The sequence below is a fragment of the Nelusetta ayraudi genome, unplaced genomic scaffold (genome assembly GCF_046127955.1).
Source record: "Nelusetta ayraudi isolate G7.1 ecotype Tasmania unplaced genomic scaffold, CSIRO-AGI_Nayr_v1 ptg000135l, whole genome shotgun sequence".
In the NCBI taxonomy this organism is placed as follows: domain Eukaryota; kingdom Metazoa; phylum Chordata; class Actinopteri; order Tetraodontiformes; family Monacanthidae; genus Nelusetta; species Nelusetta ayraudi.
The window spans coordinates 1,295,213-1,323,192 of NW_027466185.1; the positions used below are offsets into that span (position 1 = coordinate 1,295,213).

Sequence of the window (27,980 nt, forward strand, 5' to 3'; positions counted from 1 at the left end):
GATGCTGGGAATTCACGTCATTTCGCTGTTACACACACACACGCACACACAGATCAATGAGAGGGAGAGAGACATAGGGACACACACACGGAGTGAGAGAGAGAGAGAGAGAGAGAGAGAGAGAGAGAGGCGGCTGGCGTTTCCAGGGAGGGTCCATTAACCCAGCTGCACGCCGCCGACACATGAGGGAAAACACGCAGACAAAAGAAGTTTTTTTTTCTTTCCACGCCATGGAGCCGCCTGCGAGCCGTTAGACGACGACGACGACGACGAAGAAGAGGAGGGGTGTATGACTGAAACAACTTCTTCTTCTGTTGGACCGCCGCTTCTTTCTCGTTCCCCGCTGTCCCACCACCATCGCCGCTGCCTTCAGCAGAGAAGAGGGGATAAAAGAAGCAGGGAGGGGGGGGAGAAGTGGGAAGGACGCGGAGTCAAGAAGTTTGACGGAAGATAATGTCCGAATCTTCCTCCGCGGCAAACAAGGTGACTCTCCGCTCTTGTAATTTAAGCCTGTCTTTGTGTGTTTGTTGTGATTTACACTTCGCGTTCATCGAATCGCGTGTTTTCGAGCGCACGCTTAACCCCCGACTCCCACCAGCTCCAGCGGTTGTCTGGGCTATAGGGTGCGTTTGTTTTGCTCGTCATCTGTTGCTCCTTCCTCCTTCCGTGCTTCACGCCGCCGACGGGAAACGGAAGAGTCGTGACTCGACACGGTAAATGTTTTTTTGTTTTTCTTTTCTAATAGGTGTGTGTGTGTGTGTGTGTGTGTGTGTGGGGGGGGGTAATGGAGGCCATTGGTGGGCGAATGCGTTGTATGCTAACGCACGCACGCACGCACGCACGCAGACGCAAGATGGGCAGCGGGGCGACATGGAGCATCTGTCTGTCTGCAACTGCAAAAAACATCTCTCACGCAATTCCGTTTTCGTGCTGAGTTCGACATGAGATATTCGCTTCCAACTCATCGAATTCGCGAGAGCTTTTCTCTCTGCATGATAAATGTTTGAGTTATCAGCGCAACCCCCAACAGTAGCTCAAACCAACTGAGAACTGTTGTTTTCCAGCCGGGAACTCACTTTATCGGAAAGGGGGAGTTGGTACTTAGGCTTCTGCCACTTGGTGTTGTGCCAGTGATGGCATGTATTGTCATGTCTCACAGGCTGCTGTCAATATGATGGATCTTTCATGACGCAGTAATAGTAAGTACTCACAAATAATAACCATAATCTTTTTTTTTTTAATCCAAAATAACAAGCGTCAGAATTGTGAGGAATTGCTTGTTTTTTAATTTAAAATGTTTTTGGGGGGCTTTTTTGTGCTTTTTTTGCACGTTTGAAGTCGACTGCTTACTTTGTGATGACAGTGACACAGAAGCCATGAAGGTCGCACGTGAGGGAAACTTTACTTGTAAATGTAAACTTAACACGCGGCTGTGTGGTCCGTCAGTGAACCCACAAGAGACGATAAAAGGCCCATCCATTACTTCTTTTGGCTGCTCCGCTCTTTATGCAAAAACTGCAAAAATGTGTGAAAGATGCACGGTTTTGGAAATCAGCCCCCTGTGATGTCACTGAGGACAATCATGCCTCACTAGTGAGAGACAGTACTGTTTCTTTGTGAAAAAAAAGTTTATGTATGTATATATATATATATATATATATATATATATATATATATATATATATATATATATATATATATATATACATATATATATGTATACTTATGTGAGGCTGTGATTAGGATAACATGGGACGTTAAAGAATTATATCCACAGTCAAGCTGTCCATTGTCAGAAAGGGGAAAAAAACACTCTGGCCATGAGTGATGACTTCTCATTACAGAGTCTGATCTCACAGTTGGATCGCACCTTGAAGAGTGGCCCGGCCAGCTCTCCACTCCGGCATGTTGTTGGGTCTCCCCTTTCTCACCAGCCCACCGCAAGCCCACATGGCAAAACAAATTACTTCACCTCACCCGCACAACTCTGCCAACAGCCACGTCTGCCGTCCCTCCTCCAAGCTCACACCTCAACCATCGATTTTCTTTGTCTGTCTTTCGTTTTTCATTGTTTAGCCAAGGAGATGTCAGGCCTTTCCTCTCAGAAAAGGAAGTGGAAAAACTGTAAGATTACAGCTTTTTTGTCAGGAAATTCTTGCAGCATGCCGTTGGTGGGTTGGTTGGTTGGTGGGTCGGGGAGAGGCGGTGTGGCACTGACAGCACTGGGCAGCAGGTGGAGGGAGAGGTGCTTTGAATAATAATAATAATAATGATAATAATAATAATAATAATAATAATAATAATAATAATAATAATAAAATTATTGAATATTTGAAAACCTCATACACGGGCCTGTTCAGAAAATAGACGACTTGTTTAGCTGTGTCTGAAATTCAATTTTATTCAGCCTTGTTCAGTTGATGTTGATCTGATTGATAACTCATTAATAATTAATCATATATAACTTAAGATTAACCAAGAAAATGTGTTACTTCAAGAGAGTTTAGCAAACTGGTTGGCCTTCATTTGACTCGGTACCAGTGAAGAAGCTCTCCGGTTCAAAAAGGTTGGTCATTTAGATTAAATGCACGGAGAAACAGCTGCACAGCACCATTGTCGACATTGTGTAAAAATTAGCTTGAGAATAAAAAGAAGTGAGTGTCTTTGGAATTACTTGGAGCGCTTGTTGAATTGTGTTGAAATACCAACTAAAAAAAACATCCCACAGATTTTCAATTGAAAGGAATGGGTTTCAGAATAATATTCCCTCATCTTCCCCGCCAACTATTACCAGTTTCTGATGTGGCCATCCACACCCGCTGCACTCAGTGATTTCAGAAAGGTGCCTGGAGTTTTGTTTTTTTTTCCAATTAGTGAAGTAGGGGTGGTGGGGAGGGGGGCGAAAAACACAATTGTGTGTTTTTGTCCATCATCAAAATATGTCAATAGCCAAATTATTTGAGGGATTCTGCTTCTGCTGGCACCGGGCTGGCTATGAAGAAAGTGGGGCGACAGGGTGTTTGTTTGCTGATCCTCAACCTAAACTAGCGACCCCCCCCCCCCCACCCTCCGAGCTCATCCAACTGGCATGCCGGTGCTCGTCCACTCCTCTCTCGTCAATGCGCAGGGATGAGGGGTTCAAGGCAGGCTGGCGGCGTGGGTTGCGTGTGCGATAGTGAGCGAGGCGGGCTAAACGCGGGGCTGTTTGGGTTCAGGGCCGGTCGCAGAGCTTTGTGAGCCATGCTTTGTGTCTCTGTGTCTATTCATAGCAGGAGAGGAGCTCTTTCAGTCCTTCCGCGAACCTGCTGCCAAACTCCACTTCCTCCCCCGTCCATGCTCCCGCCGCGAGGCCAGCCAGTCGAATGGAGGACGAGCCTGCCAGGCTGCCCGCGCACCTGCGTGAGTCACACACACACACACACACATTGATTGACTTCTACGCACATCGATCAGTCGGTTGCAGGAACTTGTTTTTGTTTTGGGGTTTTGGCTTTTCCTAATGCTACTCTCTGAAGTCGGACCCCTGAAACTCCCGTCTCCACCGGAACAGAATAGAATCAGCTGCTCCAAGCGACCAGGTACAGACAGGGCTGTGTGGAGTACATGGTGGGGGCTGGCAATGGAAAGGATGGGCAACCTGATGAGGAGGAGTCAGTTTTGAAGGAGTGCAGATCAAATGGAAATCAATGCAGCTTCTTGGAAAGGAAAAAAACAAATTGGGAGTAAAATCACGTCTGAATTGCCGCTGACGTCACAGATCTGTTGAGCACCTTGTGGTTATGGCTTTGGCTTTTTGGTTGGTTGCCAATGGCTCATACTAGCAGACATTAGTTAGTCAGACGGTGATAGTTTGTTACGACGGCGTGGTGTGAGGATCAAACCCATTCCCACGCTCCATTTGCACTGAGACAAAGTTTCATATCCTCATTTGGAATCCAGATTGTTCTTTTGGAGTAGACGCACAAGACATTAAACACTACAAACACAGCACATAACAAATAAATGTTCTAAAGATGACAAGCAGCAGCAACACTAGCATCAGCATCTTTCATTATTAGATTAGACTGACACCTTCTTCTTTTAAATAATGAATCAACTGCAAATTCAAAAACACACTCAAGTCTGATTATCAAGCAAAACATGGGTTTAAAAGAAGCCTTTAACTTTATATGTATATATATATATATATACATGTATATATGTGTATATGTGTATATATGTATAAAGTTAAAGGCTTCTTTTGTATATGTACATATACATATATGCATACATGTATTTTTTTTTTGCTGTAGATGATATTGTGTTGCCATACAGTGGTTGATCATTTCTGCTCTGACACTTGATGTGCTGCCAAATGTTAGGACGTCAACAGTGCTCTGTTGTGAATCAAAAAGCTGAAAAAGTTCAACAGGAGGTGCCTTGTTGTCCCACCGAAACACACACACACACACACACACATACACACACACACACACACACACAAATATGTTCTCAATAATAACGTCAGTCGCGGGAAGCAGACTCTCCATGTGGCTTTTATTTTTGTTTAATAAAGCAGCAGTTGTCTGGTAACTGATTAAAAGACATAAATATGATCAAATAAGTTGGAGGTTTAAATTGAATGTAATTTAACGATCAGAATCAAAGCGAAGCAGGAAGTGAGGCCGAGGAGGAAGCAGAGTGCAGGTGAGCGCCCGCGGAGGGAAAATCTGTTTTGAAAGTTTAAGACAAGAGCCACACCTTCTCTAGGAATTCTGGCCAATCTGTGACGAGGGCGGGGCTGGAGCCACGCCAAGAGCAGCTGCACGGCGAAAAGACTCGTCAATCTTTAACTTATTTAATGACTTATTTTTTTGAGCCCCGGCCTCGTTTTTTTGTGGGGGCGGGAGTCTGTCTGGGCACTGGATGAGCCGGTGCCGGAAACCCCCCACCCTCCCCCCATTTCCCTTCAGGGGAAGTGGGAGGATGATGGGGGGGGGGGCGCTTCCTCTTTTGCATTGTGGCAGAAAAAGGAAGAAAGCTCAACAGGTCCGCGTGGGGTTTCCTGCCGAGGCAGAGGCGAGCCGGTGGGACGGCTCACATTCGTAGACACCCGGAAGTCGAGCGCTCGGGCAGGAAAACCGTTTTTTTTTTTCTTGCCAACTTGCGCGTCTGTCCCAGACTCTCGCGTCTGTCCCAGACTCTCGCGTCTCTTTTGGTTTGACCCCAGACGTATCACAAACACTCCGCTGGAGGAAAACAAAGCTGTTCATTAACCTCCCCCAACCAGGTTGGGGGAGGTTAATGGACCTCCCCACGCACAAGAGGGAATGGTGACCTGAGGGGAAGGGTTAGGTGTGGTGGGGGGAGGCGAGGAAGAGAACAGCGGGGACAGGAGGAGGGGAGAAAGGGGGAGGTGGCAGAAAGAAAAAGAATGAGGGAGGAAATTGCAGTGTGGGCAGAAATCCGCCTTCTCCATTTCCTGGGGAGGAAGTGGATTAGATCGGGGAGTGCTGCAGCCTGCTGCTCCTCACACTAAAGAATGCTACCGAGCTCCACTTTTTTTCTTGTCTTTTTTTTAACCCTCTCAGCCTGGATGTCTCTTCTGTCGCTCCAAAAGAATCTTGTGAAAAATAACAAAACCCACGTCCACATCCAAATACATACTGTATTTGTGTCATTTCTTTTCTTTTTTTTTTAAATCCCGTTCCTACACCTCCGCCCAGTCTGAGACCAAGACAAGACTGAGTCAAAATTTACATTTAGATGTACTTTATCTATACTTTATACTTTAAAAATGCCTCTAAGTCCGAGACGAGACCCTTAAAAACTGGTCTTGAGACCAAGACCAATATCGAGTGCTGCAACACTACCTGCACCTCCGTGTTTCTATCTGTAACACCGTGATAGAAACAGAGCAGCCGGTGATAATATTCTGCGGACACAGAATCAGGCTTTCTGTTGTACACGGGCGATAACAAAGTCAGGAGAGCAGAGCGCGTTTGGATGGGAGATAAGCAAAGCATCTGCCGCTAATAAATACTGCCGGTATATCACACAGCGCTCTTCATCTCGGCAGTGCTGTATTCTGGCTGTTATTAGATTTTTTTTTTCAACAAACTGTGGGCCGTCTTCGTCGGACACAAGGTCGGCACGTATAATTAAATACCGTATTTTCCGGACTATAAGCCGCTACTTTTTTCCCATGCTTTGAACCATGCGGCTAATGCAAAGGTGCGGCTTTTCTGTGGATTTTACTTCACCCGCCAGGGGGCGCTATAGCAGGAAGTGCAAAAACGAGACAAGCGGCGACACGGAGAGCAGCGGTTTCAGTGTGCAGGAGGAAGAGGAACAGTGACAGGTGGTTTCTGGGTTCAGTGTTCATGAAGCGACTTTAATGCTTCGCAACTTTTCTGTTTTGGCTCTCGTCTGTATGTTCTCTTGTCTTTATGCGCTCTGTCTTTGTGAGCTCCTGTGAGCGCAAACAGGATCCGCGGTGCGAGTCCAGAGTCGCAGGCTCGCAGTCGCCGAACCGATCCGCTCCGCGGACCTGTTTCCTGACCAAACACCTGCAGCTTATAGTCCAGTGCGGCTTGTATATGTACACAGTTACTTACTTACTACGGTAAGTTTAAAGGTTTTTATTTTTCCTCTCCCGGTATCTCTTGGACTGTTGCAGTTAGCATTGCTAGCACCGCTGCCTCGTGAAGCCGTCTTACACTGATGGCACTAACATTAGGCTGTTAGGCCCTGTGCGCGGCACAAGTACAAAGTCCAGCTATGAAGACACCCAGTTTGTTTGTTTGTTTGTTTGTTTTTTGCCCCCTGCTGAGACGCTTTAGAAATCCCAGCAAACACCGCTTGGCTCGGCGCCCACGAACTTGGTACATGATGCAACCGTGAGGTGGTAAACAACTGAATTATTTAAAGCTCTCGGAAAAAAAAAAGTGGCAGTGAACTAATAAATGCCAAGGACCAAGACAAAAGACTGGATGAGTGGAAATATCAGACAGATTGTGTGTGTGTGTGTGTGTGTGTGTGTGTGTGTGTGTGTGTGTGTGTGTGTGTGTGTGTGTGTGTGTGTGTGTGTGTGTGTGTGTGTGTGTGTGTGTCATGCTTACAGCTGGGCGAGTGTTGGAGAATCTTGTGTCTTTTGTGCGATGCTTGCCAGAGGTAGTGTAGGTGTGCGGTGTGTGTGTTTAGTCTTTGTCTGCTGTAAACACCTCCCATCCTACTTTGGTCTCTGCGTCTTGTCTCTTTTCTTTGTGTTACGCTACCTGTTTTACTGTGTGTTTGTGGGACTTGGGTGTTCTAAAAGTGTGTGTTTGCACTGAGTGTGTCAGTGTGAGAGTGTTGGGTTCTGCTGAGGGGAAATTTCCTGCCCCTGGAAGCAGCTCTTGTCCTCAGGAATTTCCTGTGTGGGCAGACGGTGCTTCCTGAATAAATGTTGTTGTTGTTGTGTGTGTGCGTGCGTGCATGCGTGCGCAAGCGTGCGCGTGTTCTGACTGGCCTCCGTCTTCTTCCCTGAAAGGGAAACTGTTCTCGCATGCCAGCTAGCGAGCTGAGTGCGCCCCCCAGCCCCCCTGTTTTTCCTGTTCACGATAAGACACACACATGGCATTGTGAAACACGCACGCTCACAAACACACACACACACACACACACACAGCTGTGACTGGCTGCTTGAGTTGATTTCAGAAATGAAGAGTCACACACACACACACAGTTGATTTTGTTCCTTAGTTTTCTTAGGTTTTGTGTGTCCACGTCTTTGTTGAATACAAAGCACAATGAAGAAAATGTCATTTTCAGCTCAACACTGTCTTTAATGGTGTATAAAGTGGCATTTTGAAATTGGAGCACGCCTATCGAATAACGTATGATAGTTTATTGCTCTTAATAACTTCTAATACAAAAAACTTTTTTTTTTTACATTTCGAAGAATGTCATACTTAAGTATACTAAAACAGATGGTTGACTTAAAATTTAAAAAAAATCCCCCACCCCCCTCCCCTTGCAATTGACAATCGAGGTCCTGTTGACCTTTTTTTTAAATCCAATTCCACCCAGTGGACGGCGACAGTTGCTACAGACTCCCTAAAAAACATAGAAACCCATAGCGACAACAAAGGCACGTGTCTCCATACTGCCCCTGTGGCGCCAAACAACTATATCTGGGAGACTTCAAGCTTTACTTTGAAATTCTCCTGCAGTTTTTTTATGTCTTGAGAACTGTGGCGTTTGTCAGTATTTTGACCGCTATTTCTGGTAGCAGGTAAACACATAGAGCGCGGTCTCACACACATTCTAGCACAGTGGTTCTCAACTGGTGGAGTCTCTGAACCCACATTTTCCCCTCATTTTCTCTGTAAACATATATATTTTATAATCCCTTTATAAAAATAGAAATACTGGCCAAGAAGCTGCAACCCAATCACACGACTCACTATTGGGTTGCGACCCACCAGTTGAGAAACACTGCTCTAGTGTCCTGCCTAGAGGCTACCGTAGGTGTTTTGGACGAAACAAACGGTGTTAACGTTACAAGTTTCAAGTCGAATCGGACTGCCGGCGTCTCCTGGATACAGCACTTGGACGACACCACTCTAGCGGTTCAGAGACACGTTCTGCTTCTCCTTCTGACACATGCGTCTGTCAGGCGGAATTCCTTTCGTCCTCAAAACTCCAGAATGTGCTTGCGGATTAGAACTTTTCACCAGCCTACGTCAAGGTCGAAGCAACGCCATCAGAGAAGCAGGAGCTCCAAGTCGCCGTCTCTCTACTGGTGGGTCGCAACCCAAAAAGTGCTTGTGGAGCTGTTTTGATTGGGTCGTGGCTTCGTGGGCAGTCCCCCCCCCCACCCTCCCCTTTTTTTTGAAGGGGTTTTAAAATATATATACAATTATAGAGGAAATGTTGGGAATTTATTTTGCAGGACACACAGTTCAATTCAATAATTTCAATAATTTATTTATTTGACATAATGGAACTGGGGTGGGCAAACCTTTTGACTAGTGGGCCACAATGAGTTCTAAAATTTGACAGAGGGGCTGGAGTGGAAGCAGATGGATGAAGTGACCCACCTCAAAGGAAAAGAAAATGCCATGGGATATGTAGAAAACCTGTGCTTTAATGTTTGTTGAAAATGAACAAAAGCGTTACAACAAAATATGCGTCTTTGAAGCCCCACGGTATTCAGCTCTTTATTGAAATTACTCTGAAAACACTGAAGAATTAATTCATTAATAGAATTCTTTCAAGTTCTACGGGCTGGACTAGCTGGCTAGCATTTTTATTTTTGTGGGATAAATTTAGGTTGCGACTTGATAATGATGAGGAAAAAAATGTGGGTCCTGATACTCCACCAGTTGAGAACCACTGCTTGAAGGCACACTGCATTACACACTGAACAAATGTAAACAGTTTCTGTCAAAATGTGTGCAAACCCAAACGAGCACATGTCAAAACCGTTGTCACGACACACTCACACGTGCAACCTGGAAATCAAAGTTCACCTTGGGTTTAAGCACTGCTGCGGAAGCTGCACATTAGAGGTGTAACAGCTCGGGGGTCGGAAGGGGAGGGTTGCTGTGTGACTTGCAGACGGGCGAGAGCACCTTTTTTGATTCAATGCGCCGCCTTTGAAGCTTCTGCAAAGAGTCCTTGAACAAAAAAAAGGAAAGAAGAAAAAAGTAGAGTGGCAGTTTGACGTTGGGATTCAGGAACTAACCCTACAAGAGCCGGCTTGCCTCGACAACAAGCCATCAAAAAAACAGGTTGCGCTACTTCCTGGCCATAAAAGTTTTGCGTGATTGATGATCTGTTTTATGTTTGTTTTGACTGGACGGGCTCCAGATTTGTGCACATGCGACTGGAGGAAACGGAGATTAAATAATATAAGGGAAGAAGGTGTGTCGGGGGGGGGGGGTCTCTTGACTTTAAGAAAAAAGAAAGGAAAAAGTAAAAGCGTAGATTTACTCCTACCTGCTAGACCGAACGTACGGAGAAGCAAACAAAGAGAACGCACAAGGATTTACTGCTGAAATGTGTTGCCTCCATATCCGCATGTCCATGAGTCAGAAGGGTCAGGAGGTCACAGCCGGTCCTCCTCCTTCCTCCTTCCTTCTTCCTCCTCCTCCTCCTCTGTCTGGTAAAAGAAGAATTTCCCCGCTATTGAAATAGCAAGACCAATATCCGCCCACTTCTGCTTCGAGAGAAAAGGCAAACATTTACTGAAGACTCGAATAACTAAGGAGCTTCGAGTTTGGAGAACAAAGTCCCTGCGACGTCTTTTTTTTTCCTCTTTTGTGGGGTATAGTTCATTCACCTCAGCTTCTTCCTAAATCCTCTGTCTGAGATGTTAAGTGCTGCATTCTTTTTTTGGAACGGTTCAGACTTTTAGAGTCGGGATGTTGGGAAACAGCCCAACACTTTAGGATGCTGGCAAAAGTTTCTTTTTATTAACAGCTGTAACTGTTCTTCTTGAAAACGTACCATGAAGTGACACATTGGAGCTCAGGTTTTTTTAAATTTGCCTTATTAATCACCCGCTACAGTTGAACTGTATGTTAACAGCCAAAATTCGACTGGCACTGAACTAGAAACGGCAGTGAAAAGCTAAATCGGGTCATAAGGGAAACCTCAAGTGTGTGGTGTAACGCCAGCTGCCATTTTTCCCAGCGTTAGTCAGGAGATGCCTGCAGAAGTTGTCTAACGGGGACAATTGCAATGCAAATCAGAGGAAGCATGAGAGCCAATACTACAGCTAGCTTGAATTGAGTAGACGGGAGAGGTCAATTTGCACAAACTTGCCCAAATTGTTGTTGCATGATGCTCAAAATCTATTTTATACATTTCTTGATGAGAAAAAAATAGACCCCAAATTTGTCAGCAAGCGCTGGCGAGCCAACCTATTTTTTTCAGTGAAGACTTCTGAGCCTCGCAGCAGGATGGACCTCATTAACTTGTCTGGCAGTGAGGGGAAGTCGAGGGCTTCTGTACTGCAACAAGGAAACAAGACACCAGTGATCTCATCCTCCTCTTCCCTTCATTCATCCCAGGCGCTTACGCGTTGCCCCGGCAACCTGCGAGTGCCGCTTGTGTGTGTGTTGCTTGAGCATGAGCGGGGGCTCGAGAAACCGCGGGGTGAAAATGATGTGTCATCGGAGAGGATTAAGAGCCCACGGTTTGGTCGAGGGTGTGGGATCCTTTCCTTGTCGCACCTCACAAACTCCCCTGACGACAAGGAAGACAAGGATCTGTCCTCCCCGCTCTCGCCTGAACGCAAATTGGTAAAGGTTTTCTGAGAAGTGGCCAGGAAGGAGCTCAAGGAAGTGAGTTAATGCACTGCAGAGGTGGCGTGTTTGGGGTCAAAGGTATCTCTGCCTCCCTGTGCTCGTGCCACTCGGCTCTCCTCCGCTCAAAGTTAGCAAACTGCGTCACGTCGACTTTGTGCTTCCCGTCATGTTCAGAGTCAGTTCCGGTTAAACGAGGACCTGAAACTTGCTCCTTCAATGCAATTCAGAGTTGACTCTGACACGATTGGTGTCGAACACTCGGACGATACAGGGTCTGGGTTTGTTAAACCAAAAGACATAGAGACAGTCAGGGAAGAATGACGGACAGCATTAAAAACCTTTCGCTCCAGACGGTGAGAAGCTCTACTCGGACCCAGAGCCAAGACTGTTGCAGCACTCTCTCTTTCAATTATTCATTCCTTGATATGTTTTTTCAACGCTCCTTTCGATTATCTTGCCATTTGCCACAGGACAAACACTGAACTCATGATGTGATCCAAAGGGGCCTTTGACACCTGCCTCATTTTTTTTTTTTTTTATTGAATTACACTTGAGTTTGGTGCAACTAACTGCGACTGTTTTTATTGAGAATGTGATACAATCACATGGTGCATTTTTTCCATGATAGTTTTGAGTTTTTTCGTTTTGACTTCTGTTGCTGCATTCTGGATTTTTTCACTATCATATCAACTGACTTGGAGGAGAGCAAACAGTACCACAGCAAATACTTTTGAAAGATTGTTTTTTTTTTCCTTTATCCCGCATCAGGCGATATCAGCATACAGTTATGAATACATCCTTAGATGTGGTTGCAAAAATTCTTGACCACTGTTGATCTCAGGTCTGAGACATACAAAGAAGGACGTTACACCACGATATCCTTAGAACTGTGAGATATTTTTTTTGGGGGGGAAACCGCAAGGGGTTGCAAAGCGACTTCAGGGCAAAACGCAGTGGGGAGGCAACACGCTGACCTCTAACACGAATTGGAAAGCTGTGGCAGGAAGTGACAGCGTTGCTTTCATTTGAGCACTGTTCTATAATCCATTTCCCTTTCTCTTCGCCTTTCCTTCCTCCATTTACACCTTGGCTTAGTCATCCTCTTCCTGCTACTTCACCTCCACCCGCCGCCGGGCCCTTGGCGACTCTGCCTGTCATCGCCATTGCTCTCCTTTCCGTTCTTCCTTTTCTCATTTACGCATTTTGCGCCGTTAATAAGCCTCCCGGCATCGCTCTCTAACCCTTACGGCGGGAAGTTTCCTGCGCTGAAACGGTGCCCACGCTGGATTGCTTCCTGCCAGAGTGCCTTGTGGGATGTGCAATGTTTGGGCTCCCTCCTTCCGCCACCTCCTCCTCCTCCTTCTGCTCCCCTCGTCGCTTCCTGCGCTGGGCCGCGTGCAGATGGCCGAGGCCGGCAATACCGGATCTCAGAGGAATTTTGGCAGGAGTAGCTGCTCTCTCCGGCTCCGGGGAGAGAGCATACCGCATCCGTGACCTTGTGACCCGGGCTGCTCTACTGCCCACTCGCAGCTCTCACAACTTTGTCATGAGAGGCGAACACAGCTGGCGCACTAGGCGCAGGTGGCAGTGTGATAGTGGCTAATGTTGAGACGGTGAAGTGGTTGAGAACGTTCCAGATCTATTCTGTGTGTGTAGTTTTGGTACTAAGCTTCAAAAATGTATTAATTGATGGCTGAAACTGCGGTTTAGCTGCCAGTAACTGGGTTTTCATTACCCTTAGAAATGCACAAAATCCCATTTATATGGAATTAATAGGAAGCTGGTATTGGAAACACCTGAATTTTGAGAAACCTCTCAAATATCACTAACAGTTTATGCTTTTATGAGGGGGTATGACAGACATTTCGACAAAGAAATATATTGCAAATGTGCAATGGAATGTGTCGGCACCGGCTCCCAAGGGCATAAAAATTTAGGTACAACAAGAGGTGCACGGACCATTAACTGTTTCACAGGAAATGTTGAATCCACAGTTATCTGTGAATCCCTTGTTCACAATCCTTTCTCATGTGGCCTTTTGCGATACAAACACACATGGACTTGCCCTATCTTCAATTTTGCCAAGGCAATCGCTGTCGATGCAATGAGAACTGTACCAATACAAAATAGGTTTTCAGCATCCTTCTATCCGATGAGATTTCGTCAGAATTATGAAGATAGTGCCCAAAACACTGTTCAATGGAAACACGTACAACTGAAATTTTAGAAATATCATTTTTGTTTTGCAAAAAACTGTAATGGAAACCCAGCTACCAAGCCTAATTCTCCAGCGTCTAATGAGCTGCCATGAAAGATTGCACTTGGGAATCAGGATAGAGTTCCCAAAAGCACAACTACCTACAAACCACAGAACATACCAGAGTTTACAGGTGAGGAAAACTTCCCATTCAGAACTACACATTCAGAGCAAGACCTACAGAACCAACATGGCAAAGAAGTATTCATTTGATTTATCAGATCTCTATAAGGCAAAGCCATCACCCATTAGGAACAAGTACTTCCTTTAGGCTTCTGTGAAAGGGGATCCTTTGTAGTTGTTTTCAAGTAAAGAAATTATGTGGCAAAAAAAAAAACAAATCCTGAACCTGAACTTTTTCCAGAGAGCGGGGGTATGATGGATCCGACGCATACACACAGGCAATGTTGGCAGTGTGGTTGGTAGGCTACAAGATGACCTACATTTTAAGGTAACAATCTTATAAGGACATGTGAAACTCATTTAGCAACTTTTTAATTAATTAAAGGGCAAAAAAAAGGATAGACAGAGCAACAGTGAACTATAGTTAATATTTTAATCTTAAATTGCAAAATTTCCATCATTTCTGTTCAAAACAAAACATATAACTGGCATGCTGATTGGAAACTGACAGTTTTGTCAAAGTATTTTTTATCAACCGCTACTTTTTTTTTTTTTTTTTACACAGATCTACTTGTGGCTGAGCGATCGTAAAAGACAAGTCATGTTCCACATGAACGAGCACACGCATATTTTCAAGTCATAAATTGGATCAGTAATCAGAGCCGCTACATCAGCTATGGCTGCTGCTCCCTGCAAACAACTTGTATGTTGAGTGCGAACTGTGCGAGCTTTATGGCCAGGGTCTCCTTCATTGTGTTGGATAACTATTTCTCCACTAGTTGCATACACCAGCTCCTGCCACCCCTTTCTTAGAGCCATGCCCAGCGCCATTTGTTTTTAATGTCCTTGTCAATGAGAACGTCCTCCCCTTGCTTCATGAATTTGGTCTCCATTTTTCCTGTTGGATTTCGGTGAAAGCACTAGCAGCCACCGCGGGTGCTGCGTCAAAACCACTCGGAGATAACGTTCAGGCTACAGGTTAACTCTGAAGCGAAAAAACTAATTGTGGCATATTGTCACTATTTGCTCAACAATTAAACCATATGCAGCGGCAATTTTTGCTTATTTTTTAAGATGCACCTAATTACCGACTTGAACGCTGTTCGGTATTCAGTTCATTTTCCCCCTGCGGTGTCTTGAACACAGTATCAACTGCTGCTAGATCTCAACCAATATGTGTGCCCATAGTTATGGTTGCTAACTTACGGTTGGACAGTAGCAGTTTGAGGGAGGGGCCTGGCAAGTTTTTTTTTCTTTCTTAATCATAGTCAAACGCCAGAGATCCGGCATGGTGCCAGAATACTTTAAGCCCTGTTGATTATAATTTCACAGAACCTCACCACTTGAAAGCTATCCCAATCAAAGCTAATGCTACACCAGGTTTCTTTTTCCTTAAAAAAACAAAAAAACAAAAACAAAATTAAATCATCTCTGAAAAATCAACTGGCAGTCAACCTTGCACTGTAAATAACCTCAGGAAATTATTACTGAGGACGCCGTGGTTTACTCACAGCTTCAGTATCAAAAGTAATGCTGTCGGAGGACTACTACTGTAGTTCCTGCTTTGAAGACTCGACTTTTTAAACACGGGCTGAAAAAAAAAGTCTCAGAGTCTTCTCTCCAGAGCACCCCTGGTGACATGGATGGAAGAAAAAAAATAATGTGTGGCCACGCATTACTATATCGTGCCCACGAACGAGATAGTTATTGTTGTGGCCACGAGATAATGATTGTTGCCATTCCCACCCTAACCTACCCTGGAAGATAAAAACAGGGTATATTTACCTTTATTCGCAAACGATAATCACCATCACTCCAAAACTGAAAGCTGCATATAGACAACCATCCCGCTACCGGCACAAATGACCAGTAACCATATCGTGGTCACGAGATAGTACCGCTTGGGCACGCATTCACCATCTCGTGGCCACACATTTATTATCTCGTGGGCACGCATTTATTATTGTATCTCACGGGCACGGTATAGTAATGTGTGGCCACACATTATTATTTTTTTCATCCATGTCACCAGGGGGGCTCCGTACTTCTTGGATCCCTGTGGTACGATCGTAAAGAGAGCAGCGTTGATATTACAAGGAACAGAGAAGAAACTCCCGCGGTGTAAAGCATCTTAACACAGCCCACCCCTGGGTTGTGTAACCGTGGCCAGGAAGCCAGTGCTCCAGGAACAGGGCAAACAAAGATGACAAAAGTAAAGACTAAGTCTATTTTCTTTGCTCTCCCCCTCCCTCTCCTTGCGTTTGCCAGACACCTGAATCAACCTTTATCACACTTCCCTGGATGTCTGACAGAGCTCGGGTCAGACTTTGACAGGCCATGGGCCGTCCTGGACTTTTATTGACGGCGCCGGCAGCCCCCTGTCTGAACACAGAGGACTGATAGGGGAAGGGGAGGGGAACAGGAGAAACGGGAATCTGACAAGCCAGACAGGGTTTCATTTTTTTCATCGATTGCTCCCTGCAAAGACTTCCTCTGTTTGGCGGTTGGTTGTGGGGAGAGCAAAGGGGAAGAGGAGCCCAAGGAGCGAGGCAAGGTTCCTATTAATGGTGTGACAGTGACATTGGTGGGCCGAAGATAACAGCTGTCCGACTCCCGCAGGAAGTGTTTGAGGCCTGGTGATAAGTGAGACGCGAGAAACAAGTAGATACGCGGGAGCGAGAAGCGTTGTCTTCTGAAATTATTTGAGAAAATGTTGCATGAGAAGGAGGATGGAAGAAGGAGTGGAGTTTTGCTCTTGTCATACTGTAAGTGATCGGATTACACCGCGGGTTGCAAGAGTGACAATGAGTAGGCTCTTATCAGTTGCGGCTGTTGTAACAAAGGCGGGTCAAAGGATGCGTGTGGATCCTTTGATGGCGACAAGAAGGAAAATGTCCGAGCGCTTGTGAAGGAGATGGAGAGTGCAGACGGGGACGACCGGTCGAGTAAAGATTTGATTGTAACGCGTGGAAATAACCCGACAGATGGTGTTCTGGTGAGATCAGTCCGTGAAAAGGCAACCCGAGCCTCAGTATTGATTTACAACGCAAAAAAAGGCATCACTAACTCCTAATGGGAGTCTGTTGTCGTTTGCAAATTGACTCTTCCCCAACAGGTTTTGCAAACATTTTCGGAACCCATTTGCCATCACAAATTAGCCAGTTAGCTGTCTGCACCGTCAATCGTTTTTCGGGGAAGATGGCAAACTACAATGAAAACAACGGTAGTTGCACATAGTCTATATGTGAGACTGTGAGCATATACATACAGTGCCGTGAAAAAGTTTTTGCCCCCTTCCTTATTTTGTTTTTTGCATATTTCTCACACACAAAGGTTTCAGACCATCAAACCAATTTTGATATCACACAGAGACAACCCAAGGAAATATAAAATGCAGTTTTTAAATGATGATTTCATTTATTATGGCACAAAAGAAATCCAAACCTATCTGCCCCTATGTGAAAAAGTAATTGCCCCCTGAACCTAATAACGGGTTGTGTTCAGTTTTTGACTCATCAGTCCACAGAATGTTTTTCCAAAAGTCTTCAGGATCATCAAGATGTCTTTTGGCAAATGTGAGACGAGCCTTTGTGTTCTTTTTTGACAGCAGTGGTTTTCGCCTGGGAACGCTCCCATGGATGCCATTTTTGGCCAGTGTCTTTCTTATGGTAGAGTCGTGAACACTGACCTGAACTGAGGCCAGCGGGGCCTGCAGTTCTTTGGATGTTGCTCTAGGTTCTTTTGTGACCTCCTGGATGAGTCGTCGTCGTCGCACTCTTGGAGTAATTTTAGTTGGTCGACCACTCCTGGGAATGTTTGCCACTGTTCCCAGTTTTCTCCATTTGTGGATAATGGCTCTGATACTGGTTTGCTGGAGCCCCAGAGCCTTGGAAATGGCTATGTAACCTTTTCCAGACTGATAGATTTCAGTCACTTTAAAAAAAAAAAAAAAAAAATTCTTGAATTTCTTTGGATCGTGGCATGATTCCCAATTAAAATTGGTTCGATGAACTGAAACCTTTGTGTGTGAGAAATATGCAAAGAACAGAAATCAGGAAGGGGGCAAATACTTTGTCCCGGCACTGTATATGTGTGAAGAACTACTAAAGGACAGTGTATGCAGGCTATCTGTTTTAGCATTAGCTTTGAGCTGCTGTCAGTTGTCTGCTGTAGCATGTATGTAAATTATTGTAAGTGTTCCCAGATATTTTACTTTACTACTCTTTTTTTTTACTCTGAAGTTTTTTTTTCCAATATATGAAAAAAATTTGAAGGCATTCAAAAGCATTTTTCTTAGTAACTGGAACAATGCATCCCATTGAGATTCCCCCCCCCCCCCCCCCCCCCCCCCCCCAAACAACTGATCCTTAAAGTCCAGCGGAAGGAGCTTCACACTCTCCCGCCGTCCCTGAACGTCACAAGCGCAGATATTTTTTTTGGCGCTCACCACCCCCACGGCTGGGAGTGAGGAACGTTTGAGATGTGAGTGAGTCCAAAAAAAAAAAGAAGCCAACAATTGATGGTCGTGCTTCTTTTTCCCCCCTCCTTCCATGTGTGCTCCCTGCCAGACTAATAGTGTCCGTCCTCAGTGTGGAGTTCACAGAGCCAAGAGCAGCGCAGATCACAGCGGATCAAATCAAATATCAGTCTGGCCGTCTTTCTCACTCACCCCACTGCCCCCCCCCCCCCTCCCTGCCCCCACCCTTCCTTTATTATCCTTATGATTCTTTCTGTATTCCCCCCTTGCTGCTTCATCTTTTATTCTCGCCCCCCTTTCTTGCTGCCTCCTTCATCTTTTCTCTCTCTGTATCTTGGCTGCCGTTCCCGTAATCACTCCCTCCCCCTTTATTCTTTTATCTCCACTTCCTCAATATCCTTTTTTACTGCCTCTGCCTCCTTCCTTCCGCTCTCCCCTCCTTCCCATCCTCCGCCTCCTCTCCCCCCCCTTCCTGCCTTCCCGTCTTTTTCCCACCGCCCCTCCCCCTCCCCCACCGCCCTCCCACCTCTTCACCCAGCTCATCCATTATCTCCTCCTGGAACCACCTCTGCTTCCCTACTTCTTCAACAAAAACTCATTTTAATGTATCCCTCCACCTTTCTCTCCTCCCCCGTTCCCTCCACCCCGCCAGGCCTGCAGCCGGTCTTCTGGAGCAGGGACGACGTGGCCCAGTGGCTGCGGTGGGCAGAGAAGGAGTTCGCCCTGCGCCCCATCACCAGCGGTTCTTTCCAGATGAACGGCAAAGCCTTGCTGCTGCTCACCAAGGAGGACTTCCGCTACCGCTCGCCCCACTCAGGTATCCTCCTCCTCCTTCCCACTTCTGCAGGGGGACGTTTGTGGAGAAGTGCCCACTTGAAACTGCCCTCGACCTCAAATGCGAAGAATTTTGCGCCGACCGACGATTTTAATTTCTACATTCAAGTATTGTTAAGGCTTTCAAAAAATAACCGGTAATAATTACTTGAAAACGAAAGTGCTGAAGAACAACTTGCTGCAGGGGTCAGAGGTGTTAATCGTGAAAGGAAAATGTCTCTTTCCTTTAGCAGTCTGTAAGCACACTCTGGTTGTCCACAGACTGCTAAAGGTCTGTGGCACTTTTATGATTGGATCGGGTTCCAGCCAGGAAGCGGCTAACGGCGCCCGCACTTCCGTTCCAAAGTCCATCTGGCAACACCAAGTTACCAGTTAATATGAAGATGTCACTCAAAGAAAGTTTTGCAGAGCGGCGTCCTGACTGGAAGAGTTTGAATTATGGAAACACAGGCTTGTGAAAAACACAGCGGGGGGTAAAAAAAAAGTGACCTTTGATTGTATGTATGTATGTATGTATGTATGCATGTATGCATGTATGCATGCATGTATGTATGTATGTATGTATGTATGTATGTATGTATGTATACACACACACATATATACACACACACACACATATATATACAAAACTACACCCTTTAAAAATCAATAGAGCCAGCTGGAGCTGGAGGAGGGTGGGTGGAGGGGGAGCCGACAGTGTCAGGTGACAGCCAAGGAGGAAGGCAGCTGTTGCAGAGAGAGGCTGCTGGAGGGGGGAGGAAGGAAGAAGGAGACGGTTGATCAGGAAGTGCAAACCAACCTCAACCGTTGCCTCGGCAACACCGGCGGCCAGGCACGCACACACACACACACACACACACACACACACACACACACACACACACGTACGCACACACACAAAAGTTAACTGCTCGCAGAGTTGTGGAAGTCTATTTCTGACTTCCACCAGGCTGGATTACATTTGACTTCACAGGAAATGAGGAATTTTTCACAAGAGTTTTTTTTTTTTTTTTTTAACTGGTTGACTCTCGGCCTTTGTTTTGGAGTTAAATTGTTTTGTCTGTATTAGAGTACAGAGATGTATTCTTTTTTCCCCCCTGCCCAATCATGAAAACAGGATTTGCTGAGTGATAAACCGTTTACGTTTCCGCCTCTGTGAGAGTTCTGGCTCAGCTGGAAGCGTCTTGACCAAAGTCGTCTTGTGTATTTCTATGCTAAACACTCAAAATTTTGCGCTTCATTGTTGTTTTTCATAGTTGTGGAAGATTGTGATGGTGAAACGCAGAGCCTGTGGAGCCACGTGGCGCTCAAACTCGCACGCAAAGCAGAAGTAAGAGAGCAGGAAGTCCGGCTTAAATCCAAGAATTGAAGGCCTCCTTCATTTCATACCCGCCGCAAAATACTTTCGATTGTGTCCACATACATTATGCGACAATGGACACTTCACAAATGCCATAAACAGCATGTTGGTTTGTGTAGCAGGAGTAGCAAGGTAGAAAAGTAGTAATGGCCTGAACACGATAGTGCGTTAAATCAAGTGCATTAAAACATACTGTAGCATTTCTAAGAGGAGAGAAGAAAGGTATTATTTGGGGAAAACATTTAGGGAGAAGAAAGATTAAAAAGTTGTTTTTCTTCTTTTGCGTTTTATTCATCAGTTCATCAGGCGAGCTACATTAGTTCATGTATATTTTGGCTAAGCACTAGCAAGTGCGCTCAGTTTAGTTTTGTTGCCGTCACGAGAAGTAGGCAGTCGGAAGCGTTTTTAAATTGCAAATCAGAAGTTGTTCCCCAGCCATCAGGAAGCAAAAAGGTTTTTCCTCAAACTGCTGAAGTGAGTGACACGGGAACAGAAAGAGAGAACTGAAATGGGCGGCTGTGTTTTTGTTAGCCACCCCTTACGTTTTTTTACTTGTGTCAAAAGCTAACCGACTGCCGCCGTGCTCGTGAATTGAGTTGTGTCTGGCAAAAATCAGAGATCTTGAACAACGTCTTGCTTTGCACATTTCTATTTCAGTTCAAGACGAAACAAACAACAGACAAAAAAACACAAAACAGATGACAAACGCCAAGCATCTGACTGATGGTAGCACCATCTTCTCAGCGTCAGCAGCACATTCTGATGCAAGTGCTAGCTTGCAAGTTACACCATTGAAAGCTTTCACTTGCTGACGCAAACCAGGAAATTAAAGGGGTGTTTCAAAATTTCAGACATAAGGCCTCAGTTCCAAGTTAGCGGTTGAGCTATTTATCAGTGGAAAGCGTTTGTTTCAACGAATTACAAACAGTCCTTATAGTTTAGCAGAGTGTGCTGGTGCTAGGTGATGATTAAGTCTACACTTTCTGCTGGTCTGCCAATGAAAAAAAACCTACTGTGGTTAGTAGTGTAACAAGCTGCATTGAAAAGTAAACTGAGAAGAGCACACCAGCTAGTAGTCTGGGTAATATCAGTGCTGTTACCAACTAGAGCCGGTGTAGGCAAACTACGGCCCGGGGGCCATATGCAGTCCGTTAAGCTTTTTAATCCGGCCCGCCAAATTTAAAGAAATTATGTTGATTGTGAGAAAAAAAAATCATAGTAATAGTAGTAGTAATAATAACAGCAGTAAGTACTTTAACTGCTTACTACTGTTATTATTACTACTATTACTGTTACTATGATTATACTATTATGCTATGCTATTATTAAGAGTCATATCAGTAGAGCTAAATACCATGGGGATTCAGAGACAGATATTTTGTTGCAACTTTGCTTCTTTTTCATTTTCAATAGACATTAAAGCACATCTTTTCTACATATCCCACAATATATTTTTTTTCTCCTATGAGGTGGGTCACCAAAACACTCCGTCCATTTGCTCCTCCTCCGGCCCATCTGTCAAATTTCAGAACCCATTGTGGCCCGCCAGTCCAAAAGTGTGCCCACCCCTGAAACTAGAGGAAGTAGAACTACGTTGCTGTTGAGACATTGCTCTGTCAAAAAGGCAGTGGATTTAAGGGTGTTTTCATTTCTAACATCATTCTGTCAACACATACTTATAGTCTGCCATTCTAATGTATTTGCCTCGGGTGTGTGTGGTGTGGCCAAGATTGTTATCAAGAGGCTAGCAGAAACCATTGACTTGCACTAGCCTAGCGCCTGCAAACTTTTCCGATCTAGAAAGACTGGGTGAAAGCTGTTCTATTCCATCAGCGCTCAGCCGCCAGCTGCAGGGGAAAGAGGAGACGGGAAAGGGAAGAAGGGGAACCAGACTGCCACGCGTTCGGACTGCCGGAAGAACCGCATGCTAAACCTCCTGACTTTTTTTTTGTGTCTCGGCAGGGGATGTCCTGTACGAGCTGCTGCAGCACATCCTAAAGCAGAGGAAGCCCCACGTGTTCTACCCGTCCGCCTACTTTCCGGGAAACTCCTTCAACTCGCTGCCCGAGAGCGCCGCGCAGCACCTGAAGCTTGAAGGTCAGTGAATCCAGCAGAGGAGCGAGTTCATATTTAATAATAATCATTTTTAAAAAATGGGTCGATAAGAAAAACTTCTAAGATTAATTGAATGAGATTCATTGTGCCTTTAATTAATGTGTGGTGTGTGTGTGTGTGTGTGTGTGTGTGTGTGTGTGTGTATAAATATATATATGTATATATATATATGTGTGTATATGTATATATATATATATATACATATATATATATATATATATATATATATATATATATATATATATATATATATATATACATCTATGTATATATATGTATATATATATACATCTATGTATATATATGTATATATATATATACATCTATGTATATATATGTATATATATATACATCTATGTATATATATGTATATATATATACATCTATGTATATATATGTATATGATTGTTAGTATTTTTTATCCATAACAGACACAATTTTTTTTTAGATGTTGTCCTCGTACCTTTAAATGTGTAATTGTAAACTTAAGGTTGACCTTCTGAGGAAGACGAAAGTTCATGTCCAAACATGTAAAGGTACGAGGACAACGTCTAAAATATTTGTGTGTGTATATAGAAGAAAAATACCAGCAATCGGGAATCTCAAACTGTTTTACTTATTATTCCTCATATTGACTACAGCAGTCTTTATTACAGATAACAAATACACACCACTAAGCCAGAATAAGTGAGCGAGTTCAAGTCAGGTGAATGTTGCTGAACACAACAATCACACCAAAAGTCACCCTTCATCTCAAAGGCACGTCTTTTAAGTGGACAGGGCTCGCATTGTTGCGGGTTGAAGCGGTAATTTGGCTCGGCGTTCTGTTAAAAAGCGCTGAGCGTCTGCCGCCGCCGTCAAGAGGAAACGAGACGGCGGTCGGTCCACGCGCGCTTTCAACGGTCAAACCTGTTCCACAAGGAAGCGTCGCTGTATTTACCCGAGCAGCTCCGGCGCCAGGTTTCGTCTCTCTTCCGGGAACTTGGTGGGAGGGTGGAAAAAAAAATCCCATGTGCTTTCAAAACTGCAGAGCATCTCCAGCGTTTAATGAAAAAGGCTAAACGGATTCCAAGTCTAAATGTTAAACTGTGATGACGCCTAGTGGCGTTTAGCAGCCACTGCAGTCACCCCGCCTCGGCGACACAAACCCTCCAAATTTCACGGAGTTTCAAGAAACATGAGGGAACTTGGGTGAAAGCACAAGTCATTGGGCTATTTTGTAGTGATGGGCGATAACGTATTTTTCATATTCAATATGATAATCGATATTTTTGGGGTCGATATTGCGATATTGATATCGAAAACAGGTTTGTATTGGTTTGTATTTTTTTTTTTTTTTTTTTAATAAATAGAAAGTTAAAAATCACAAGACACACGTAACCGTTGATATAATTTACGGTGTGGTTTAGCTTGGGTTCTGCTTGGGAGGCTTTGGACATCTGGCTCACTCGTGAACGGAGTTTAGAACGCCGCTGACAAACGCCAGAATGAGCGCGGCTCCAACAACAATGCGTTCAAACGCAAATAAAGAACCGTCGGTTCACGTTGGCCTAAAATCTTGTGGTGGCCGGGGGGAAGCTGGATGCTCCCCTGTTGCCACAAAGGATTATGGAGGCAACTTTGTTGTTGAGTTATGTTGCGTGTTGTTGTTTACAGACTCTGCTGTGACGGACCGGAAGCGCGTTTTACTGATCGCCACAATGTGAACGATTTCATGAAAGATCAAGTTTGGAATGCTTTCGGGCACAACAGTGTAAATGACAGCGTGCACTGTTGTTATCGACTGGTGAAAAGTAGGACCAAACGACATTTCATTTCTTCTTCTTCACCAGCGAAGCTGACTCTGTAGCAGCCACAACTTCTCTGCTGCGTGCGACCATGTGCTTTGCGTGCCGACTGCCGAGCGTGCGCACTGCGCAGTCGCAGTGGGATTTGGTGCGTTACAGTAGTCGCAAGTCACCGCAGCTGTGGTCAGAAATAAACATGGATATTTTCTTAAAGTGATCGATACGATATTTTACTCGGATTAGCTATCGATAACGATATCGATATGCACATCACTTCTAATTTGGCCATGAGTCTAGAGTGAACGAATGAAGTTGCAGTTGTGATGGTTGAGACAAAATATAAACGTTTGCAGATGTAAAGAATCCATTTAGGTGAAAGGCCCATGCTTTGGAAAAAAGGGATACTTAAGTCTAAAATTTCTTAAACCTTTTGACCGGTGATGCCTTTAAGTTTCCACAGAGAACTTTTGAGATTTAAAGAAAAGAAAAAAAAAAATCAAGTCATTGAAATTCTCTTTTTTCCCACTGGCTCATAGTTCCAAAAGTCCAAGTCCTGAGTCCAAAATCGCACCCTACTCACTTTATGACGTGCTACATAGGAGACTACATACTATACTGTACTACATTTGGCATTTTGTAGTGGTGTCCGAATCCTGAGTGAAGGTTGGTAATCACTATGTACTCCACTCAACATATCCCACAATGCATCACTAAAAGTAGTGCACAACTGATGGCCACTAACCACACAAACATATCCCATCATGCATTACGCTCCCGCTGACACATAGCTTGAAAAGGTCGGCCTTATTTATTTATTTTTTAATGTGGGAAAACACTTTGTAAAATATGTACTTGAAAATGCAAATAGATGTGTAAATTCATTCATATATTCAATTGATATATTTATTACCACCTGCTGATGGGATGTTTTAACAATGCGACCGCAATGGCGCCATTAACGCCGCCATGAGTGGGAGTCCGAAAGCTTTTATTATTTTTAATTTGGCTAATATGTGCACTGTATAGTTAGCTACACAGAACTCTCTATACAGCCAGGGTGAATAAACATTTTGACTGGTGGGCCACAATAGGGTTGTAAAATTTGAAGAAAAATATTTCATGGGCTTTGTTGTTGTTGAAAACACGTGCTTTAATGTTGAATGGAAAATTAACCAAAGCAAACTTCCAACAAAATGTGTCTGTGAAGCCTCACTGTATTTAGCTCTTTATTGAAATGACTCCTAAAACACTGGAAAAAATGTATGAAGCATTTTAAGACTGACTGACTAATGTCAAGTTCGGCGGGCTGGATTAAAAAGCTTAACGGCCCCTGGGGTGTAGTTTGTCCATTGCCGCTATACAGGGACTAGGCAACGAGTGGGTGATTTTGGACAGCCTTGGTTGTTCACCCCGTGTCGCTTCCTCTCCACCCCCCGGCCCCCCATCCCATCCCATCCATTCCAGAAACGGTACGGCGGCCCCCGCGCAGCTCGGAGCCTCTCACCCAGCACCCGCCCACCATCGAGCTGCGGCACCGCTCCCGCTCACCGCACCACCTGGCCGCCAAGCGCTCCCCGCCGGAGCTGGCCCACAACCCCCGCCCGGGCAGCGGGGACCCCCTGCAGACCCTGTCGCAACTGCCCGACAGCAACCACCACCTGTCCGAGGAGATGTACCCGCTGTCGGTGTCTCCCGCTGCACCCAATGGCCGCTGTTCCACGCCGCGGGAGGCGCCATGCCCGGGCAGCCCCGTGGGGCCGGAGGCGGGCCCTCCGTGCGTCATCCAGCACATGCCCAGCGCCATCATGAACCCCTTGCTGCTCAGCCCCAGCAGGGGCGGTGGGGCCACTGCAGCCGCCGCTGCTGTAGCCGCCGTCGCCGCAATGGACTTCAGACATGGCCGAGGTGGTGCTGCCTCACAGGTTGTGCTGGAGAATGGCCGTGAGGGGAAAATCCTGGGCCACCAGCACCAGCTGGCACTGACCCAGCAGCAGCAGCAACAGCTTCTACAGGAGGAGGCGCTCTACAGGAATCACATCATCATGCCCGTGTCGCCTCCAGAGGAGCAGCAGATGCCCATCGGACGGATAGCAGGTAGCACCGTTGCACTGCACCTCAGGATTTTTTTTCAAAGGTCCAGTGTGTAAAATTTGGCCTGAAATATGATTTTTAAATTGGTAAAAGCTTAAAAAAATAATAAAAGTGTATACTCACAGTACAATATAAGTCATTCAATTTTCCTACCCTTAGAATAGTTTTTATATATTTGTATTTTTAAATTTTTATACAAGAATATACATAGAACAAACTTGCACCAGTTAGCTGCCATCTTGCACCACCATATACTAAGGAAGCCCAGTGTGGACAATCCAATCCGCCTAACACCACATTTCGTAATTTGGGTGAGCGCTCATGTCCTCAAATAAACCAGCAAAGAAGGAGGTGAACGAGGTACCCAAGTTTGTGTGTGCAGGCCAGCGTAGTTCACTGGCAAGCTCGGGAGGGGGAGAGGGAGTGTAAGGATGCCGACACCTAGGTTACAGGCTGCAACCTGTAGCCACTTGATGTCGCTGTTTCTTCTCAAAGATCTCCAAATATTATCCACTTAACCTTTAAATAAAAAGAAACATATAAAATGGCTCAGACCGTCTCAAATCGTTTGCTGTTGGTCCCTCACTAGACTGCAGGCTGCTGTGGGACTACGTCTACCAGCTCCTGTCGGACAGCCGGTACGAGAACTACATCCGCTGGGAGGATGAGGAGAGCAAAGTATTTCGCATCATGGACCCCAACGGCCTGGCCAGGCTTTGGGGGAACCACAAGGTGAGCTAAACTTCAAGGTTAGTCTTGTGTATGTTTTTGATGCCCCACGTTTTTAACATAGCACGGGGTCTTTAAATATAATGTCATCCATCAACGCAAGATCGTAATTTCTCAGAGCTATTGTGACATTTTATGAACGGCCTTTTGGTTGGTCCCCTCTTGCAGAACAGGACCAACATGACATACGAGAAGATGTCACGAGCACTGAGACACTACTACAAACTGAACATTCTCCGGAAAGAGCCAGGGCAAAGACTTCTATTCAGGTTTGCCAAGACAGTCTGGTTGTTTTCTAAATTCTGAGATCATTTTGTACCCCCCCCCACCCCTCCTACTTTAATTTTTTTTCCTTGTGTTGCCGATCAGGTTCATCAAGTCTCCAGACGAGATAATGAACGGGCAGACAGATCGGCTGGAGCACATGGAGTCTGACACGGATGAACAGATCTGCATCAAGGAGGAATACTGAGGAACTCTGGGAAAAGCGAGTCCATGAACTGTGTACTACTACTACTATTACTACTAACTACTACAGCCGCAGGTGCCTTCCAAGAAAAGCAGCCTGAACAATCGTCTCTCACCGCCAGGAGCACCAGGTGTCGACGGCGTCTCCGCCTGGTTCTCTGCCTTACCACATTTTTCCAGAAGCGAAACAAACAAAGCAAAACAAACAGAAAACAAAAATCAGCACCAATGGACTGAGCTGTGAGGACTTTCTAAATATTATTTCTGAAGAACTGCAACAGCCAATCACTTTGAGCTTGTGTCACTTTCATGATTATTGCCCCCCGCCCTCTCATTCTGTTTGGTCTCCACATACATTATCCTATGGAAGTTGGCTGTTCGCAAAGAAACTCGGGTGTGCGTGTGTGTGTGTGACTCGAATGTTTTCACTGTTGATTAAACAGTTTTGATCAAACTTTACGTT

General features: G+C 45.2%; 1 protein-coding gene across 4 annotated transcripts; it reads left to right on the forward strand.

Moving 5' to 3' along the window:
- The first annotated feature begins 82 nt into the window (after positions 1 to 82).
- On the forward strand, positions 83 to 27,971 carry etv6 (ETS variant transcription factor 6). 4 transcript variants are annotated; one of them, XM_076012090.1, is made up of 8 exons: positions 83 to 483; positions 3,270 to 3,399; positions 18,786 to 18,950; positions 22,290 to 22,424; positions 25,694 to 26,323; positions 26,910 to 27,052; positions 27,218 to 27,318; positions 27,419 to 27,971. In XM_076012090.1, the coding sequence occupies exons 1-8, from the start codon at positions 454 to 456 to the stop codon at positions 27,519 to 27,521; spliced, it is 1,437 nt and encodes a 478-aa protein (XP_075868205.1). In that variant the 5' UTR covers positions 83 to 453; the 3' UTR covers positions 27,522 to 27,971. The 4 variants fall into 4 exon arrangements, with proteins under 4 accessions (XP_075868205.1, XP_075868206.1, XP_075868207.1 ...); XM_076012091.1 differs by having other exon boundaries at positions 3,273 to 3,399; XM_076012092.1 differs by lacking the exon at positions 83 to 483 and adding an exon at positions 545 to 713.
- The last annotated feature ends 9 nt before the right edge of the window (positions 27,972 to 27,980 follow it).